The 22,136-nt window shown below is 44.2% G+C and overlaps 1 protein-coding gene across 4 annotated transcripts in view; it reads left to right on the forward strand.

Annotated features, from left to right (window-relative positions):
* The window catches only part of ULK2 (unc-51 like autophagy activating kinase 2), a 159,957-nt gene that overhangs the window by 119,792 nt on the left and 18,029 nt on the right, over positions 1 to 22,136 (forward strand). For all 4 annotated transcript variants that reach the window (XM_058164032.1, XM_058164033.1, XM_058164034.1 and 1 more), the window contains 3 exons: positions 1,602 to 1,798; positions 11,614 to 11,723; positions 16,365 to 16,517. In XM_058164032.1, coding sequence (XP_058020015.1) covers positions 1,602 to 1,798; positions 11,614 to 11,723; positions 16,365 to 16,517 — 460 coding nt within the window. The remainder of the gene's footprint in view (positions 1 to 1,601; positions 1,799 to 11,613; positions 11,724 to 16,364; positions 16,518 to 22,136) is intronic.

The raw sequence follows: 22,136 nt of genomic DNA on the forward strand, positions 1-22,136 counted from the left end.
AGTAAATAATTCAGCAGGATTCATGTATAAAAGAAACTTCTTTATATACAGTAATATTATACAGTAATGAAGTTTGGCTCTACAACCCAACAAGACAGACCCAGACTTCAGAGGATCATTAGAACTGCAGAAAAAAACAATGGCTACCAACCTGCCTTCCATGAAGGACCTGTATACTGCACGAATCAAGAAGAGGGCCATGAAAATATTTACAGACCCCTCACATCCTGGACATAAACTGTTTCAACTCCTACCCTCAAAACGACGCTACAGAGCACTGCACACTAGACACAAGAACAGTTTTTCCCTCGAAGGCCATCACTCTGCTAAACAAATAATTCCCTCAACACTGTCAAACTATTTACTAAGTTTGCACTACTATTAATCTCATCATTCCTATCACCCATCTCCTCCCACTTGTGACTGCATGACTATAACTGTGTTGCTTGTACCCTTATGATTTATATTGATTGTTTCCTAGTGTGATTCGATTGCTTATTTGTACCCTATGACTATCATTTAGTGTTGTACTATTTATTTATTTATTTATTAATCACATTTATATACCGCCCTATCTCCCGAGGGACTCAGGGCGGTTCACAGGCAAGTAAAAGACATATAAATACAGACTAAAACCACAGTTAAAAAACTTATTCTACAAAGCCGAATTAAAAAGCAATATAAATAATAAAAACCATTTAAAACCAATATAAATTTAAAAACTAATCCAGTCCTGCGCAGATGAATAAGTGTGTTTTAAGCTCGCGACGGAAGGTTCGGAGGTCCGGAAGTTGACGGAGTCCTGGGGGAAGTTCGTTCCAGAGGGTGGGAGCCCCCACAGAGAAGGCCCTTCCCCTGGGTGTCGCCAGACGGCACTGCCTAGCTGACGGCACCCTGAGGAGTCCCTCTCTGTGAGAGCGCACGGGTCGGTGAGAGGTATTCGGTAGCAGTAGGCGGTCCCGTAAGTAGCCCGGCCCTATGCCATGATGATTCTTGATGAGTGTATTTTGTCTTTATGTACACTGAGAGCAAATGCACCAAAGACAAATTCCTCGTGTGTCCATTCACACTTGGCCAATAAAAAGAATTCAATATAAATCATGATGCATGTGTACAATACTCATGCAGCAGAAGCCGGAACCAGAACTCAGAATCCAGAAGCAAAGAATTAATATAATAACAGAGGCTATATTGCAAGGACAAAGCAACTCTTATATACAAATGAGCCAAGCTAAGCCACGCCTAGGCTCCGAGCCAGCTGGGTCACCAAAGAATCCCCATTGGCTTGACCTGTTAACCATGTCTATTCTAATTCATGAACTCTCGTACACCGACACGACCCCCTTTTGTGACCTTCTGACAAGCAAAGTCCATGGGGAATCCGGATTCCCTTAACAACCCTGTGACCAACTTAACAAATGCAAACAAATCCAGATTCACTTAACAACTGTGGCAAGAAAAGTCATAAAATGGAGCCAAAACTCACTTTAAAAAAACGACCCGCTCAGCTGCCGGAATTTTGGGCTGGGTTGTGGTCATGTATTGAGGACTATCTGTAATTTAAAATTCAGGAACGTTTTTTTTCTTTCTCTCTCTCATAGGCGACGGCTCCTTTCAAAATCCCCAAGACCCAAGCATCCTCAAATTTGGTGGGCCTCATCAGTCGACAGGCGCCCTCGGACCTCTTGCTGCTGCAGCCGAAGGACATGGGGGAGGCCAGAGAGCCCACACCCTTCCACGCCGCGCAGAGTAGTGACAAGCAGGCGAGAGATCAACACGGAAAGACGGCCTTTGGCAGGTACTGATCCCCGTTCTACATTCTACGGCAGGGGTCACCCTCCTTTCGGACCTCAGGGGCCACTAAATTCATCATTCTAAATCCCATGGACCACTAATATGATCTGCCTAATGACTGGGTGGATGGGGGGGGGGTAGCTAGGTGGTCATGTGACTGAGTGGGTGTGGCCAATTCAATATCACTCGCGTCAAGGGGCTGTGCTCCTTAGGGCCCCAACAGGAAGCAGTTGTTGGAGCTAAGCAGCCACCATGAGAAAGAGTTGGCAAAACAGCTGCTCAGTTCAAATTGGATCTGACCGAGAAGGAGGCTCAGCAGAAGCACCTCACTGAGGACTACAAGCATAGGCTTTCTAAGCAGAGGGAAGACCTGCGGGAGTGCAAGGCCGGCTACCGGCGCCTGGAGGCTCAGTGGGCTGAGATGGTCAGCCAGTTCCAGGTCATAAGGCAGTCCCACTGGAACGAGGCCCTCCGGCTCCTTGCCACCAGTGGCACTTCCCTCCAGCCTTCGCCCAAAGCCCCACATCAGGAGAGTGAAGCAGACCCCAAGTCGGAATTTCCCCCCCCCCCGACCCACACAAAAAGACCCCGAAGGGGGGGACTCTCTGCAGCAACACAAATATTCATTGCATGTATCTGTCCAGGGGACCGTAGTTTGAGGACCCCTGATTTAGTGCAATATAAAAAATGCAAATAATTTTTCTGTGGACCATCAGTGGTCCACAGACCACCAGTTGGTGACTGCTGTTCTACAGCAGGGGTCTCCAACTTTTGGCAACTTTAAACCTGGTGGACTTCAACTCCCAGAATTCCCCAGCCATGTGATCAAAATTCAGGCACATATATTTAAAACTGCTAATGCAGTCTGTTATTAACAGCAGCTGCCTGCAATTACTGCAGGCTCTAGTCCCACCAGGCCCAAGGTTGACTCAGCCTTCCATCCTTTATAAGGTAGGTAAAATGAGGACCCAGATTGTTGGGGGCAATAAGTTGACTTTGTATATAAATATACAAATAGAATGAAGACTATTGCTAACATAGTGTAAGCCGCCCTGAGTCTTCGGAGAAGGGCGGGATATAAATAAATTAAATAAAATAAAAATAAAACGGTTGCTGAATCCCGGAGTCACGTGATCCCCTGTTGCGACTTTCCCAGCCAGCTTTCAATGAGCAAGGTCAGCGGGGAAAGATAGATTCACTTAAGGACCACATGATACACTTAATAGCTTGCAGGGGGTTCACTTAACAACTGTCAAAAGTTGCAAAGTTGGGCGTGACTCACTTGATGGTCAGTCCCGCTGTGCTCATAAAGTGAGGCCGACCTGTATTTATAATTTTGTACCGCTACTTCCCCAACTTAAAACCATTTCTTTAATGACTCTTCCCAGTGATAAAGGCACTGAAAAAAGGGACTTACGACTGGTTTTCACACTTAACAACTGTTGCGTTTGATCAGAATTCAGACCCTTGGCAACTGGTTCGTGTTTATGACAGTTGCAGTGTCCCAAGGTCACGCGATCCCCTTTTGTGACCTTCTGACGAGCAAAGTCAATGGGGGAGCCAGATTCCTTTAACAACCGTGTGACTTGACTTAACAAACTGCAGCGATTCACTTAACAAATGTGGCAAAAAAGGTCGTAAAGCGGGGCGAAACTCACTTAAGAACTGTCTTACTTGGCAATGGAAATTTTGGGCTCAGTTATGGTTGCAAGTAGAGGACTGCCTTTACCCATAGATTCCAAATGGCCCATTATGTGCTTGCTATGTTTTTGGAGGCCAGGCGGATGGAATCAGTTTCACTGGTCTGAAGCACCAGGTGAGGGTCAGGCTATCATGGAGAAAATCGTAATTACCGTATTTTTTGGGGTATAAGACGCACCTTTTTCCCGACAAAAAGAGGGTGAAAATCTGGGTGCATCTTATACTCCGAATGTAGCCCCTCTCAGCTTCTCAAACTGGAGGTTTCAGAGGCTGAAAAAAGCATCAGAAATGGAGCTTCAGAAAAGAAGCCCCCAAACAGAGTTTCAGGAAAAAAAGCCTCCAAACAGGGCTTCAGGAAAAAAGCCCCCAAGCGGAGCTTCAGAAAAAAAGCCCCCAAGCGGAGCTTCAGAAAAGAAGCTCCCAAACGGAGCTTCAGAAAAGAAGCTTCAGAAAAGAAGCCGCCAAACGGAGCTTCAGAAAAGAAGCCCCCAAGCGGAGCTTCAGAAAAAAAGCCCCCAAACAGAGCTTCAGAAAAGAAGCCCCCAAACAGAGCTTCAGAAAAGAAGCCCCCAAGCAGAGCTTCAGAAAAGATTTATTATTTATTCATATTTATTTATTCATATTTTATTTAAAAGAAGCCCCCAAGCAGAGCTTCAGAAAAGAAGCCCCCAAACAGAGCTTCAGAAAAGAAGCCCCCAAACAGAGCTTCAGAAAAGAAGCCGTCAAACGGAGCTTCAGAGGCTTTTTTTCGGAAGCTGTTTCGGAGGCTTTCAGAGGCAGAAAAAAAGCAAAAAAAAAAAAAACAAGGCACAGAGCTGATAACCAAGGAACCTGCTGCTAAAATTCACCTCTGGGAACAGCTGATTGTGGGTATTCCGGGAGGACGATCCACCTGCCAATCACCTTTTTTCTTATTTTCCTCCCCAAAAACGAAGGTGCGTCTCATACTCCGAAAAATACAGTAGGTTAAATGTCTATGGAGCTTCTCCGTCATCCAGGTCATAGTTAGCCCAAAGGTGGTTTTGGTTTTTTTTAAGAGGCAACAGGACTTTCTGGTTTTTCCTCTGAAGACATTTCGCTTCTCATTCAAGAAGCTTCTTCAGCTCTGACCGGATGGTGGGGAACGGAAGGATTTATATTCCTTGCAAAGTCCACATTTTGGACTTTGGAGAGAACCGCTGGTTTGAAAGAGATGGTCAAAGAGGCCATCTATGTCCAAATTAAAGAGCCTGCTCTCAACAAAAGGGAAGGTACGACCTCATGTATCTCCAGTCTAGAACACAATCCTTTCAGCAGTTCCACGAAGGCTCCACACCTGTTTACACCACTCAGGTGACCCTGAGGACGCAGACAAACCTCCAAGTGGCCTCAACGACCCTCTAAAACAGAGGTGTCAAACTCGGATTTCATTGAGGGCGGCATCAGGGTTGTGTTTGACCTCGGAGGTGACCAGCTCGATGTCACTCATATTGGGGGCGATTGGCCCGATCGTTCTGCCAGTGAAAACAAAGCTCGGGAGGGCCGCACGCTGGCAGAGGCATCACAGGCCAATCCTTCGCTGTTTTCAAGTTGGCACCACGGGCCAGATCGAAGCACCCCTTGAGTTGGGCACCCCTGCTCTAAAAGAATGCAAAGGGCCAGCTATCTGCAATCACTCCTAATCGCTAGCCTAATCTGGCTTCAGGCGCAATAAACTTAATAGGGGAGGAGTCTCTGCTTTAATGCCTCTGTCCTCAAGGCAATCGCATGCAGTTCAGATCGCTAGCCAATACGCTAGCCAAATTCAAAAAAACAGTTTGCCGCTTTTTCCCCCCTTCTGCGGCTGCTGAGGCGCACTGAGATCGCCGCCTATCATTTGCACATGCTTGCGGATGATTTTACGGTTGGGGTCGCCACATCATGGGGAATTGTATTAAAGGGGTTGCAGCACTATAAAGGTTGAGAACCACTGCTCTAGAAAGAATGCAGAGAAGAGCAACAAAGAGGATTAGGGGACTGGAGGCTAGAACATATGAAGAACGGTTGCAGGAACTCAGTATGTCTAGTTTAATGAAAAGAAGGACTAGGGGAGACATGATAGCAGTGATCCAATATCTCAGGGGTTGCCACAAAGAAGAGGGAGTCGGACTGTTCTCCAAAGCACCTGAGGGTAGAACAAGAAGCAATGGGTGGAAACTGTACACCGCCCTGAGTCCTTCGGGAGAAGGGCGGTATAAAAATTTAATAAATAAAATAAACAACCAAGGAGAGAAGCAACTTAGAACTAAGGAGAAATTTCCTGACAGTGAGAACAATTAACCAGTGGAACTGCTTGCCTCCAGAAGTTGTGGATGCTCCAACATTGGAAAATTTTAAGAAAATGTTGGATAACCATTTGTCTGAAATGGTGTAGGGTTTCCTGCCTGGGCAGGGGATTGGACTAGAAGGCCTCCAACTCTGTTACGTTACATTATGTATAAATCCTTCCCTTCCCCATCATCCAGTCAGAGCTGAAGAAGCTCCTTGGATGAGAAGCGAAACGTCTTCAGAGGAAAAACCAGAAAGTCCAGTTGCCTCTTGAAAAAAAAAGGACCTTTGGGACTTTAGAATAGAATAGAATAGAATAGAATTTTTTTATTGGCCAAGTGTGATTGGACACACAAGGAATTTGTCTTGGTGCATATGCTCTCAGTGTACATAAAAGAAAAGATACGTTCATCAAGGTACAACATTTACAACACAATTGATGATCAATATATCAATATAAATCATAAGGATTGCCAGCAACAAGTTATAGTCATACAGTCATAAGTGGAAAGAGATTGGTGATGGGAACGATGAGGAGATTAATAGTAGCGCAGATTTAGTAAATAGTTTGACAGTGTTGAGGGAATTATTTGTTTAGCAGAGTGATGGCCTTCGGGAAAAAACTGTTCTTGTGTCTAGTTGTTCTGGTGTGCAGTGCTCTAGAGCGTCGTTTTGAGGGTAGGAGTTGAAACAGTTTATGTCCAGGATGCGAGGGATCTGCAAATATTTTCACGGCCCTCTTCTTGATTCATGCAGTATACAGGTCCTCAATGGAAGGCAGGTTGGTAGCCATTGTTTTTTCTGCAGTTCTAATTATCCTCTGAAGTCTGTGTTTTTCTTGTTGGGTTGCAGAACCGAACCAGACAGTTATAGAGGTGCAAATGACAGACTCAATAATTCCTCTGTAGAATTGGATCAGCAGCTCCTTGGGCAGTTTGAGCTTACTGAGTTGGCGCAGAAAGAACATTCTTTGTTGTCCTTTTTTAATGATGTTTTTGATGTTAGCTGTCCATTTGAGATCTTGCGATATGATAGAAGGTTACTTGCGAACAGCTTGAAGGCACATAATCACTCAGTTAGGTTTTAAGGTTGCCGATTACCCTCTCTTCCGACAAGTCCTGGGAACAAATATGCAGTGAGGCTGCTCCCTCTTGTGTTGATATGCTAACAAGAGTTCTTGGGTGCTTTTTGTTCTTTGTTTTTTGATAAGTGGAAGTTATTATTTTTATAATGGCTGTAATCGTTACGCCCTATTTACGGTGGCCAGGCCTGGAAGCGTTTAGCATCGATTGGAAGAGCTATGTATATATAAAAGAGCTGCCTTCTAGCTCGTTCCAGCTGCTGTCCTCGCACGATCGTAAACCTTAAAGCACCTAAAAGCAAAATGAAAGCTATTTTCTGGAAGCGGACGTGCCTCGTTTCAAAGAACTCACTCAAAAAAAAAAAGATATTCCCCATCTGACAGCCTTCGTTGCAAATGTGTAGCTCGGACCAGAGAAAGGCTGGGTGTTTTTCCTGGCAAGATTTTCCCATGGTGCTTTTTAAAATGTATATTTGCATTTCTTATCACCACGGACGGATTAGAACAGGGGTCTCCAATCTTGGTCCCTTTAAGACTTGTGGACTTCAACTCCCAGAGTCCCTCAGCCAGCAAAGCTGGCTGACGAACTCTGGGAGTTGAAGTCCACAAGTCTTAAAGGGACCATGGTTGGAGACTCCTGGATTAGAAAACAAGCCCAAGTTTGATTTGGTTTTAATATCCATATGGTTCCGTTCCAAACTAGGAGAAAGACACTGGAAACATAGGGAGGCTGATCAGAAAGAGAGGTTCCATTTATCGACGAAGCAAAACCACCCACCACACGTGATTTGCGGACAGCTGACAAAATGGAGTTGGGCTGTGGGGAGGTTTATACCTTCTTTGGGCTTTATAATCATAATAACAAGAGTTGGAAGGGACCTTGGAGGTCTTCTAGTCCAACCCCCTTGCCCAGGCAGGAAACCCTACACCATTTCAGACAAAGTAATCTTTGTAATTGAGCTTCCTGTTCCCGTGCGAGAACGTGTCCTTTAATATTGTATTGGCTGTTGTCTTAGTGTTGTTGTCATATTGGCTGTTGTCATATTCTATTGGCCAGTGCCGCCATGAAGTGAGGGAGGTGTTGGGGCGCGTGGGGCAGCTCCACCCCCTGCCTCACTGGGGCACCATGCAGCCTCCTGCCCTGCCGTGAGCAAGCAAAAGTGGGCCTACAGTACCTGGGGGAAAAATAATACCCCCCCTCCAAAAAATGAGTTCTAGTGCTTATTTTGGGACCCAAAAGAAAGTAAGTCCCAGTCTTATTTTCGGGGAAATGCGGGTAGAGATTCTAGCCTGATCCCTCTTTTAATTCCACCTCTAGCTTCCGTCACTCCTTCTCCTATATTAGCCTAACTACAGGATTATCGGAATCTTTGCCATCTGGAGAACCTCAAGGTTCTGGGATATTTTCTGAGAGAAGGAGAAAGCACTAGAATAGAATAGAATAGAATAGAATAGAATAGAATAGAATAGAATAGAATAGAATAGAATAGAATTTTTATTGGCCAAGTGTGATTGGAGACACAAGGAATTTGTCTTGGTGCATATGCTCTCAGTGTACATAAAAGAAAAGATACGTTCATCAAGGTACAACATTTACAACACAATTGATGATCAATATATCAATGTAAATCATAAGGATTGCCAGCAACAAGTTATAGTCATACAGTCATAAGTGGAAAGAGATTGGTGATGGGAACTATGAAACGATTAATAGTAGTGCAGATTCAGAATAGAATAGAATTTTATTGGCCAAGTGTGATTGGACACACAAGGAATTTGTCTTGGTGCATATGCTCTCAGTGTACATAAAAGAAAAGATACGTTCATCAAGGTACAACATTTACAACACAATTGATGATCAATATATCAATATAAATCATAAGGATTGCCAGCAACAAGTTATAGTCATACAGTCATAAGTGGAAAGAGATTGGTGATGGGGATTCAGTAAATAGTCTGACAGTGTTGAGGGGATTATTTGTTTAGCAGAGTGATGGCCTTTGGGAAAAAACTGTTCTTGTGTCTAGTTGTTCTGGTGTGCAGTGCTCTATAGCGTCGTTTTGAGGGTAGGAGTTGAAACAGTTTATGTCCAGGATGCGAGGGATCTGCAAATATTTTCACGGCCCTCTTCTTGATTCGTGCAGTATACAGGTCCTCAATGGAAGGCAAGTTGGTAGCAATTATTTTTTCTGCAGTTCTAATTATCCTCTGAAGTCTGTGTTTTTCTTGTTGGGTTGCAGAACCGAACCAGACAGTTATAGAGGTGCAAATGACAGACTCAATAATTCCTCTGTAGAATTGGATCAGCAGCTCCTTGGGCAGTTTGAGCTTACTGAGTTGGCGCAGAAAGAACATTCTTTGTTGTCCTTTTTTTGATGTTAGCTGTCCATTTGAGATCTTGCGATATGATAGAACCCAGAAATTTGAAGGTTTCTACTGTTGATACTGTGTTGTCAAGTATTGTGAGAGGTGGAAGTATGGAAGGGTTTTTCCTAAAGTCTACCACCATTTCTACGGTTTTGAGTGTGTTCAGTTCCAGATTGTTTTGGTTGCACCACAAGGCTAGTTGTTCGACCTCTCGTCTATATGCGGATTCGTCATTGTCTCGAATGAGACCAATCACTGTTGTGTCATCTGCGAACTTCAGTAGCTTAACAGATGGATCATTGGAGATGCAGTCATTGGTATACAGAGAGAAGAGAAGTGGGGAGAGCACACAGCCTTGGGGGGCCCCTGTGCTAATTGTACAGGTATTTGATGTGATCTTGCTTAGCTTCACCTGCTGCTTCCTGTTTGTTAGGAAGCTTGTGATCCACTTACAAGTCTGTTCCGGTACCTGTAGCTGGTTTAGCTTAGTTAGAAGAATGTCTGGAATGATGGTATTGAATGCTGAACTAAAGTCTACAAAAAGGACCCTTGCATAGGTCTTTGGAGACTCAAGATGTTGTAGGATGTAGTGCAGAGCCATATTAACAGCATCATCTGTTGATCTATTTGCTCGGTATGCAAATTGCAAGGGGTCTAACAGCGGATCTGTGATGGTTTTCAGGTAGGAAAGCACTAGCCTTTCAAAGGTTTTCATGACTACAGATGTTAAAGCAACTGGTCTGTAGTCATTCAGTTCCTTGATGGTGGGCTTCTTGGCACTGGGATGATGGTAGGCGTTTGAAGCAAGAAGGAACATAACACATCTCTAGTGATTTATTGAAAATATGGGTGAAGATGGGGCCAATTGGTCAGCACAGACTTTTAAGCAAGAAGGAGTTATCTTGTCTGGGCCTGGAGCTTTTCCTGGCTTTTCTCTGTGAAATAGGTCCTGCACTTCCTTTTCTGTGATCACTAGGGTTGTGAACCCAATGAAATGGGTTCAGTTGTAGGAGGCTTGGCTGTTGTTGGTGTGTCTGAGATGGGGGTTGTGGAGATAGGTGGCTGTAGTTTCCTTTCAAACCTGCAGTAAAACTCATTCAGGTCATCTGCCAGTTGTTGATTACCTTCAGCCTGGGAAGGAGGTTTGCCATAGCCGGTGATATTTTTAAGAGTTTTCCACATGTTTGCTGGTTCATTTGCTGAAAACTGATTCTTTAGCTTTTCAGAGTAGCTTCTTTTTGCTGCTCTGATCTCCCTTGTTAGTGCATTTCTGGCCTGATTGTACAGCATTTTATCACCTTTTCTGTAGGCTTCCTCTTTGGAATGTCGTAGCTGCTTAAGTTTAGGTGTAAACCAAGGTTTGTTGTTACTGTGTATTCGCAAGTTCCTTGTAGGTACACATAGGTCTTCACAGAAGCTGACATATGATGTTACAGTATCTGTGAGTTCATCCAGGTCTGCAGAGGTATCTTTAAAAATATTCCAATCAGTGCAGTCAAAACATGCCTGTAGCTTTAATTCTGATTCCTCCGTCCAGGTTTTCACTGATTTAATTATTGGTTTTATGGCTTTAAGTCTTTGCCTGTAAGCAGGTACAAGGTGAATCATGCAATGATTTTTGAGCTTTGTTGGCTGAGGAACTCTGGGAGTTGAAGTCCACAAATCTTAAAAGTTGCCAAGGTTGGAGACCCCTGTACTAGACCACTAGACTCCAACCTTGGAAACCTTAAGATTTGTGGACTTCCAACTCCCAGAATTCCCCAGCCAGGGGAATTCTGAGAGTTGAAGTCCACAAGTTTTAAAAGTTGGCATTTTTGGAGATTCCTTGCATAGATTCAGCCGGTTCGGGCGAACCGATAATTAAATTGCTGCCTGGCCCCACTCCTTCCAGGAGTCCCCACATGCCGCATTTTGGCTCCCAGGTAAGTGCAGGGAGGCCTCCTAGGCCCAAAACAAGGCGCGCGGGGGGAGGGATGCAGCGCGGCTGCCCCACAGCCCGGTTTTGCTCCCAGGAGGCTGCAGAGAGGCCTACTAGGCCCAAAACGGAGCAGGGTGTGTGTGGCGCAGCCCCACCCCAATTGCGGCTCGTTTTTGCTCCCAGGAGACTGAAGGGAGGCCTACTAGGTCCAGAACGGGGCACGGGAGAGTGGCACGTCCCCTCCCGCGACCCATTTTTGCTCCCAAGGGGGTGCAGGAGGCTGAGGGCTGCCTGTCACACTCCCTAGCCATGCCCGCCACAGCCACCTAGCTGGTCATTAAGGCAGAGAACCGGTTGTTCAGTTATTTGAATCCTACCACTGCATCTCCAATTCGGACACCACCACCACCACCACCACCCCACACACACAGCCATATTCTGACCGTTTCCTTCATTCCTTTCGCAGGTCTGTAAGTACCAGCAAGCTGTCGGACCAACCAGCAAAGGCTCCCCTTAGCAGCCAGCTCTACCAGGGCAGCACTGACAGCCTTAATACCGAGCGGCCGATGGATACAGGTAAGGTGAAGGGATGCGCAGGTTGTTTTGACTTTCTGCATGCAATGGGGAAGAGAGAGAGAAACATAAGACACCTTATGTCGGGCACAATAAATCAAGAACCAGGCCACTTCAAAGGACTATTTTGGTTACATGTCAGTGCTCACTTTCTAGATTCTGAACTGTTAAACCGTCAAAACCTCTGTGGCTCAGGCTGCTAAGACAGTCTGTTATTAACAGCAGCTGCTTGCAATTACTGCAGGTTCTAGTCCCACCAGGCCCAAAGTTGACTCAGCCTTCCATCCTTTATAAGGTAGGTAAAATGAGGACCCAGATTGTTGGGGGCAATAAGTTGATTTTGTATATAATATACAAATGGATGAAGACTATTGCCTGACATAGTGTAAGCCGCCCTGAGTCTTCGGAGAAGGGCGAGATATAAATGCAAATAAAAAAAAAACAAACTTCAGTTTCAGTGTGCTGAAACTGAAACGGGCTGTTCGCTGCAAGGAGGCAAATTGCTGGGAGGCAGAGGCAGATTCGTCCCACCCCCCACCCCCTTATTTTCCTCCCCAAAAAAGGTGGATGTGTCTTATACTCCGAAAAATATGGTACCTACCGTATATACTCGAATATAAGCCGATCCGAGTATAAGCCGAGGTCCCCAATTTTACCCCAAAAACTGGGGTAAACTGGGGACTCGAGTATAAGCCGAGGGTGGGAAATGAGGCACCTACCGGTTGGGGAAACCCTCCCTCCCTCAGCTGAGAAGGCTGGCGGCTCCCCCGCCCCGCCCTCTCACTGCACCGGCAGGGCTTCAGTCCGGTAAAATGTGAAAAAAAGAAAAAAAAAAAACCTCGAGTATAAGCCGTATATACTCGAGTATAAGCCGTATAGACCCGAGTATAAGCCGAGGGGACGTTTTTCAGCACAAAAAATGTGCTGAAAAACTCGGCTTATACTCGAGTATATACGGTATTTCAAAAAAAACCAGGTTGTGTTATGTTAAAATCCAGCTTTGCCCTGAAAGCTGGCCAATGGATGATGCCCAAAAATTCATTGAAAAGCGGGGAACGGAGGGGGCTGTTTGGGAGTGTAAAGGATGAATTAGTAAAGTGCTCTCTTTTTTTTTTTTATTGAAAGAGTTTTAAAAAAAACAAAAACATTTTTCCCTCTTTTTTCCCCCCTCCCTCCTAAAAATCCCCCCTTCCCCCCCTCCCCCCCCCCCCCGGCTTCCCGGGTCAATCACAAGGTATTGTTATACATAAACCAAACATAGAATAAAATTTTCCCTTCCAATCCAATTAACCACATCCAAAGCTTTTCATCTCCCAACCCCCTCCCCATTACATAAAATAACTTTCTAATTATTCAAAGGCAATCTGATATTTCTTAATCTGATATCTGTTTTGTATATAATCAATCCATTTTTTCCATTCAATTAAATATCTTTCCTGCGTATTGTCTTTTAAAAAAGCTGAGATTTTAGCCATCTCAGCCAAATTAATAACTTTCAGTATCCATTCTTCTATTGTAGGTATCTCTTCTTTCTTCCAGTATTGTCCAATCAACAGTCTTGCTGCTGTTATTAAGTTCAAAATCAATTTAGTCTCAATCCCTGTACAATCCGTTATAATTCCCAAAAGGAAAAATTGTGGCAGGAACTTTATCTTCTTCTTCAGTACATTTTGAATAATCCACCAAATTCTTATCCAAAAGACCTTAATTTTCTTACAAGTCCACCAAATATGAAAATATGTAGCGTCATCACAATCACACCTCCAACATTTCGCTTGGATATTAGGATACATACGTGATAATTTTTTGGGATCTAAGTGCCATCTATAAAACATCTTATAAAAATTTTCCCTTAAATTCTGTGCTTGTGTAAATTTAACATTTCTAACCCAGATTTTCTCCCATGTTTCCAACATTATTGGTTCCTGAATATTCTGTGCCCATTTTATCATACAATCCTTTACCAAATCCTTTTCCGAATCTATTTCAAGCAACACATTATACAATCTCTTTATATGCTCCTGGGTCTGATTTCTAATTTGCTTTATTAAATTTTCCTCCCTTTGCATTATACCAATTTTTTGATCTTCTTTCCATCTAGCACTTATTTGCCCATATTGAAACCAAGTATAATTCCTCCCTTCTTCATTTAATACCTGTAATGATTTTAATTGCAATCTACCTCCTTCAGCATACAAAAGTTCTTTATAAGTAATCATTTCCTGTTTCTGTTCTATATTTATATTCTCTATTGCATGTCTGGGACTCGCCCATATAGGAATCTTGTAATCTAGTTTATAGGAATATTTTTTCCAGACCCGCAAAAGAGCACTTCTCAACACATGATTCTTAAAAGCCCTATCCACTTTTTTTTCATAAAATAAATACGCATGCCATCCATATAACCTTCTATATTCAAAATTGTTTCCTCTGTTAAGTTAAACCAGTCACTTATTACTGAAAGGGCTACTGCTTCATAATATAGTTTAAAGTTGGGCATTCTTAAGCCACCTCTTTCCCGTGAGTCCTGTATTATTTTCATTTTAACCCTCGCCTTTTTACCCTGCCATATAAATTTGTTAATCCCAATCTGCCAATCTTCCAAATTTTTATCCTTTTTAATTATTGGTATCATCTGGAACAGAAACAAAAATCTAGGTAACACATTCATTTTAATAGCCGCAATCCTTCCCAATAGCGATAACTGCAATTTTTTCCAGACACTTATATCATTCTGAACTTTTTGCCATAGCAAAAAAAAAGTGCTCTTGAGAAAGGGCTAAAGTTCTGGCTTGTAGCCATCCGCGCTCTCTGATAGCTTACATCAGGGGTCTCCAACCTTGGCAACTTTAAGCCTGGAGGACTTCAACTCCCAGGATTCTGGGAGTTAAAGTCCTCCAGGCTTAAAGTTGCCAGGGTTGGAGACCCCCCCGGCTTAGATCACTGTTTCTCAACTATGGCACTTAAAGACGGGTAGATTTCCAACTCCCAGAATTCCACACCTGGCAAGAGAATGGAAGTCCACCCACCTTCAAGCATGCTAGCCAGGGAATACTGGGAGTTGAAGTCAGCCTGTCTTAAAACATGCTGACTTAGGGAGTACTTGGCATTGAGGTCCATCTATCTTTTTTTTATTGAAAAAGTTTTACAAAAAAAAGCTCTTTCCCGCCTCCCCCCTCTAACCCCCCTCCCTTCAAAAAACCCCTCCCCCCCACTTCCTGGAACAAACACAAGGTATAGTTTAAAAATAAAACAAACATATACTAAAAATTTTCCCTCCTAACTTAGTTATACTCCTGCAATTCTCATCAAATCCTAACCTTTGACCGCCTTCTGCCACCGATAGCCTCCCAACGACCTGTGCGCTCCCACAGAGCGGGCCTGCTCCGGGTGCCATCAGCCAAACAGTGCCGGCTGGTGACCCCCAGGGGGAGAGCCTTCTCTGTGGCAGCACCGACCCTATGGAATGAGTTACCTCCTGGGTTACGCCAACTTCCCGACCTCCGTACCTTCAAGCGGGAACTGAAGACTCTGCTGTTCAATCAGGCGGGACTAGCCTAAATATTATTTTAATTTGATATTTTAGTTTAACTTAGTTTTAATTGAATTTTAAACTGTATTAATTTATTTATAATTTTATAGTTTAGGGTTTTATATCGGTCGTTTGACCGTTTTAGTTTTAAATTGGCCGGTTAAATATTTCATTTTAAATGTATTTTAAATTTATTGTGTTCCTATGTGTTTTAATAAGGCTGTACACCGCCCTGAGTCCTTCGGGAGAAAAGCGGTCTAGAAATCTAATAAATAAATAAATAAACCTCTCCCATAGCAATCAGAAATAATACATCCTAATCATTCAAAGGCAGTCTGATATCTCTTAGTCTGATATCTGTTTTGGATATAGTCAATTCATTTTTTCCATTCATTTAAATATCTTTCTTGTATATTGTCTTTCAAAAAGGCTGAGATTTTTGCCATCTCAGCCAAATTAGCAACTTTCAATATCCGTTCTTCTATGAGGTCCATCTATCTTGAAGTACACTGACTGGGGAATTCTGGGAGTTGAAGTCCATGCATCTTAAAGCAGATTTGCTGAGAATTCTAGGTACTGAAGTCCACTGATTTTAAACCATGCTGATTGGTGAATTCTGGGAGATGAAAGTCCATTCATCATAAATAGCAATAGCACTTAAACTTACGTACAGCCCTCTCTAATAGAATAGAATTGAATTCTTTATTGGCCAAATGTGATTGGACACACAAGGAATTTGTCTTTGGTGCATATTCTCTCAGCGTACATAAAAGAAAAGATAAGCTGTTTACAGAGTCGGCATATTGCCGCCAACAATTTGGGTCTTCATTAAAGTATGCTGACTGGGGAGTTCTGGGAGTTGAAGCCCACCCATCTTAAAACATTCCAACTGGGAAATTCTGGGAATCAAAGCCCACCCATCTTTTCAAGCATGCAGGCTGGAGAATTCTGGGAGCTGGAATCCATTCCTCTTAAAGCACACTGACTGGGGAATTCTGGGAGTGGAAGTCCATCCATCTTAAAGCTGCCAAGTTTGAGAAACGCTGCATTACATTCACTACAACATATTCCAGCTTCTCCTGAGATCTAACCCGGTAATCTTTCTTCCCCAGCTCCCCCAGGGGCCTGTGGCACCACTGGAGGACATCCATCCATGCCAGTTGGAGCCAGTTCCAGGGCAGTGATGTTCACTGTAGGATCTCCTCCAAACAGTGCCACGCCTCCGACCTGCACCCACATGGTTCTCAGAGCTCGGACGATGTCAGGTGAGTGAGGAAGCGACTCCTTCAGGGTCAAAGGGCTTTGAGCAGATTCGGTCTGGAGGACTGAAGCCAGGTGGGGGAGTTTCTGACTTAGCCATCCTGATCTCCAAGGAGACTTGAAGCTACAGAAGGAGGATGGCGATGGAGATTCTCAATCATCAGGACACGGTTGTCCCAAAAGTACTTTTCAAAAGGCAACTGGACTCTCTTGGGCTATTGTTGTTTTTTTCCTTGAAAACTACACAGATGAACACACCCTACAGGACAAAATTCAAAGGTCCATCTGCATCTGGAAGACCAAAGATCTTTTGAAGACAGCAAAGTCCACATTCTAGGCAGAAAGGAACAGTGGTATAAAAGAAATCAATTAGAATAGAGCTGGAAGGGGACCTTGGAGGTCTTTTAGTCCAACCCTCTGCGCAGGCAGGAAAAACCCTATACCAGTTCAGACGAATGGCTGTCTAATCTCTTCTTAAAAACCTCCAGTGATGGAGCAACCACAACTTCTGGAGGCTGGTTGTTCCCCTGGTTAATCATCCTCACTGTTAGGAAATTTCTCCTTAGTTCCAGGTTGCTTCTCTCCTTGATTAGTTTCCACCCATTGCTTCTTGTCCTGCCCTCAGGTGCTTTGGAGAATAGCTTGACTCCCTTTTCTTTGTGACAGCCCCTCAAATACTGGAATACTGCTATCCTGTCCTCCTTGATACGTTTTAGTCTCCAAGCCCTTTAATCATCTTAGTTGCTCTTCTCTGCACTTTTTCCAAAGTCTCAGCCTGTTTTTTTGTAATGTGGGGACCAAACGTGGATGCAGGATTCCAGGTGTGTCAAAATTCCATCTGTGTTAAAAATGGAGCAGCCCTCTCAGAGAGAGAGAGAGGGGTGGGGATGGGGATATGACACCACCTGTCACCCATTTACAATATACTCCTTTCAGGAGTTCCAAGAAAGTTCCACACCAATTTCTGTTCTGATACAGGTGATCCAGTGGTGAACTCCAATTTTTTTTACTACCGGTTCTGTGGGCGTGGCTTGGTGGGTGTGGTGTGGCTTGGTGGGCGTGGCAGGAGAAAGATATTGCAAAATCTCAATTCCCACCTGACTCCAGGGGAAGGATACTGCACAATCTCCATTCCCACCCCACTCCAGGGGAAGGATACTGCAAAATCCCCATTCCCTCCCCACTCCAGGGGAAAGGATATTGCAAAATCTCCATTCCCTCCCCACTCCAGGGGAAAGATACTGCACAATCTCCATTCCATCCCCACTCCAGGGGAAGGATACTGCACAATCTCCATTCCATTCCCACTCCAGGGGAAGGATACTGCAAAATCTCCATTCCCTCCCCACTCCAGGGGAAAGATACTGCACAATCTCCATTCCATCCCCACTCCAGGAGAAGGATACTGCACAATCTCCATTCCCACCCCACTCCAGGGGAAAGGATATTGCAAAATCTCCATTCCCTCCCCACTCCAGGGGAAAGGATATTGCAAAATCTCCATTCCCTCCCCACTCCAGGGGAAAGATACTGCACAATCTCCATTCCATCCCCACTCCAGGGGAAGGATACTGCACAATCTCCATTCCCTCCCCACTCCAGGGGAAAGGATATTGCAAAATCTCCACTCCCTCCCCACTCCAGGAGAAGGATATTGCAAAATCTCTATTCCCTCCCCACTCCAGGGGAAGGATACTGCAAAATCCCCATTCCCTCCCCACTCCAGGGGAAAGGATATTGCAAAATCTCCATTCCCTCCCCACACCAGGGGAAGGATACTGCACAATCTCCATTCCCTCCCACTCCAGGAGAAGGATACTGCAAAATCCCCATTTCCTCCCCACTCTGGGGCCAGCCAGAGGTGGTATTTTCCAGTTCTCCGAACTGCTCAAAATTTCCGCTACCAGTTCTCCAGAACCTGCTGGATTTCACCTCCGAGGTGTCCCTGAGGGCACAGTTAAGTGGCCTCAACAACCCTCGGAGAGCTAACCATCAACCTTCAGAATACTAAGGACCAGATGACTAGCAAGAATACAGATCCTCCCATTCTCCACCATTCAGTCAGAACTGAAGAAGCTTCTTGGATGCGAAGCGAAACATCTTCAAGAAACAAAACCGAGGAAGTCCAGTTGCGTTTTGGAAGAAGCACCTTTTTGGGACAGGAGCAGAAAGAACTAGAGAATTGGGTCGGTGCAGGAAAATAGCAGTAAGAAGTAAGGGCCTTGGAGAAGAGACACACTTGGCAATTGATAATCCTGCCTCCTTGGACATCCAGCATTCTTCAGGCTGTTTCACCAGCTCAGGAAGAGGTCTCACGTGGCGGGTGCAAACTTGATTGTGGGGTCCTTGGTACTCTCCGAGCTGGGTTATTTTCTTGCCCATATTTTGTTACCCAACTAGGTAACGGCATCGGTGTTAGAAGGGAGTGACGTTTGTGGAGAATAGAATAGAATAGAATAGAATAGAATAGAATAGAATAGAATAGAATAGAATAGAATAGAATAGAATAGAATAGAATAGAATAGAATAGAATAGAATTTTTTTATTGGCCAAGTATGATTGGACACACAAGGAATTTGTCTTGATGCATATGCTCTCAGTGTACATAAAAGAAAAGATACCTTCATCAAGGTACAACAGTTACAACACAAATGATGGTCAATATATCAATATAAATCATAAGGATTGCCAGCAACAAAGCTACAGTCATACAGTCATAAGTGGAAAGAGATTGGTGATGGGAACTATGAGAGGATTAATAGTGCAGATTCAGTAAATAGTTTGACAGTGTTGAGGGAATTTTTGTTTAGCAGAGTGATGGCCTTCGGGGAAAAACTGTTCTTGTGTCTAGTTGTTCTGGTGTGCAGTGCTCTATAGCGTCGTTTTGAGGGCAGTAGTTGAAACAGTTTATGTCCAGGATGCGAGGGGTCTGTAAATATTTTCCTGGCCCTCTTCTTGATTCATGCAGTATACAGGTCCTCAATGGAAGGCAGGTTGGTAGCTATTATTTTTTCTGCAGTTCTGATTATCCTCTGCAGTCTGTGTCTTTCTTGTTGGGTTGCAGAATCGAACCAGACAGTTATGGAGGTGCAGATGACAGACTCAATAATTTCTCTGTAGAACTGAATCAGCAGCTCCTTGGGCAGTTTGAAGTGGAAGGAGGAGAACTGTGGGGTCCTTGGCGCTCTCTGATTTTGGTTGTTTCTTTGCAGACATTTCATAACCCAACGAGGGAACATCATCAGTGTTAGGTAGAAGGGAGAGGGGTTTGTGGAGAGGAGGAGGACTGTGGGGGTCCTTGGTGCTCTTTGACCTTGGTGCCTTCTTTGCAGATGTTTCATAACCCAACAAGGTAACATCATCGGTGCTAGAAGGAAGTGGGGTTTGCAGGGAGGAGGAGGAAGGAGCATGAGGAGGAGGAGGATGACGACGACTGTGGGGTCTTTGGTACTCTCTGAGCTTCGTTGTTTTCTTGCAGATGTCATAACCCAACTAGGTAACATCATCAGTGTTAGGTAGAAGGGAGAGGGGTTTGTGGAGAGGAGGAGGACGACGACTGTGTGGGACCTTGGTGCTCTCTGACCTTGGTGCCTTCTTTGTAGACATTTCATAATCCGACTAGGTAACATCATCAGTGCTAGAACGGAGTGTAGTTGGTGAAGAAGGGGAGAGAAGGATTTGGGGGTCCTTGGTGCTTTGCCTAAGGAAGAGGGGTTAAAATGACTCCTCCATCAGAAAGGTTTAGATTTGATCAGATAAAGGTTCCCCTCGCACATATGTGCTAGTCGTTCCCGACTCCAGGGGGCGGTGCTCATCTCCGTTTCAAAGCCGAAGAGCCAGCGCTGTCCACCTCTCACAATACTTGACAACACAGTATCAACAGTAGAAACCTTCAAATTTCTGGGTTCTATCATATCGCAAGATCTCAAATGGACAGCAAACATCAAAAACATCATTAAAAAAGGACAGCAAAGAATGTTCTTTCTGCGCCAACTCAGTAAGCTCAAACTGCCCAAGGAGCTGCTGATCCAATTCTACAGAGGAATTATTGAGTCTGTCATTTGCACCTCTATAACTGTCTGGTTCGATTCTGCAACCCAACAAGAAAGACACAGTTTTCAGAGGATAATTAGAACTGCAGAAAAAATAATTGCTACCAACCTGCCTTCCATTGAGGACCTGTATACTGCACGAATCAAGAAGAGGGCCGTGAAAATATTTGCAGATCCCTCGCATCCTGGACATAAACTCTTTCAACTCCTACCCTCAAAACGACGCTATAGAGCACTGCACACCAGAACAACTAGACACAAGAACAGTTTTTTCCCGAAGGCCATCACTCTGCTAAACAAATAATTCCCTCAACACTGTCAGACTATTTATCTGAATCTGCACTACTATTAATCGTTTCATAGTTCCCATCACCAATCTCTTTCCACTTATGACTGTATGACTATAACTTGTTGCTGGCAATCCTTATGATTTATATTGATATATTGACCATCAATTGTGTTGTAAATGTTGTACCTTGATGAACGTATCTTTTCTTTTATGTACACTGAGAGCATATGCACCAAGACAAATTCCTTGTGTCTCCAATCACACTTGGCCAATAAAAATTCTATTCTATTCTATATTCTATTCAAAGACGTCTCCGTGGTCATGTGGCCGGCATGACTCAACGCCAAAGGCGCACGGAACGCTGTTCCCTTCCCACCAAAGGTGGTCCCTATTTTTTCTACTTGCATTTTTTACGTGCTTTCGAAACTGCTAGGTTGGCAGAAGCCGGGACAAGTCACGGGGAGCTCACCCCGTTAGACGGCAGCACCAGGGATTCGAACCGCTGAGCTGCCGACCTTTCAATCGATAAGCTCAACATCCTAGCCCCTGAGCCAATTGAAATTAAAACTTTTCATGGAAGCAACTTTGGAGTCACATAGAGGCCCTACAGGGCAGATGCAACCTTGATTGTGGGGTCCTTGGTGTTCTCTGAACTTGGTTGGGTTTTGGTTTTTTTTGCAGAATTTCATTACCCAGCTAGGTAACATTATCAGAGGATGGGGTTTGCTGAGGAGTGGGAGGAAGAGGAGGAGAAGGACAAGGTGGTCCTTGATGGTCTCTGGGCTTGGTGGTGGTTGTTGTTTTTTGCACACATTTCATTACCCAGCTAGGTAACATCAGGGCTAGAAGGGAGTGGGGTTTGTTCTCTGTTTATATACAGTGGCTACGAAGAACTACTAAGAAGAAGAAAATGCTCCCATGAACGTTGACAGGGCAACGTAATATATATAAACACGGCCAACCCCTTTCCCTTCAAGCATTGATGATGTTACCTCATTTGGTCATGAAACATCTGCAAGAAAACCACCAAGCTCATAGCTCACCCAGGACCCCACAGTCTTCCTCTTCTCCCTCCTTCTCCCTTCTGGCACTTATAATGTTCCCTAGTCTGGTCATGAAATGTCTGGAAGTCAACCACCAAGAGAGGAGCAAGGTCCCCACAGTCCTCTTCCCTTCTGGCACTGATAATATGGAATGGAATAGAATAGAATAGAATAGAATAGAATAGAATAGAATAGAATAGAATAGAATAGAATAGAATAGAATAGGAATAAAGCAAAGGA

This window comes from Ahaetulla prasina, chromosome 1, assembly GCF_028640845.1.
Source record: "Ahaetulla prasina isolate Xishuangbanna chromosome 1, ASM2864084v1, whole genome shotgun sequence".
Taxonomy (NCBI): Eukaryota; Metazoa; Chordata; class Lepidosauria; order Squamata; family Colubridae; genus Ahaetulla; species Ahaetulla prasina.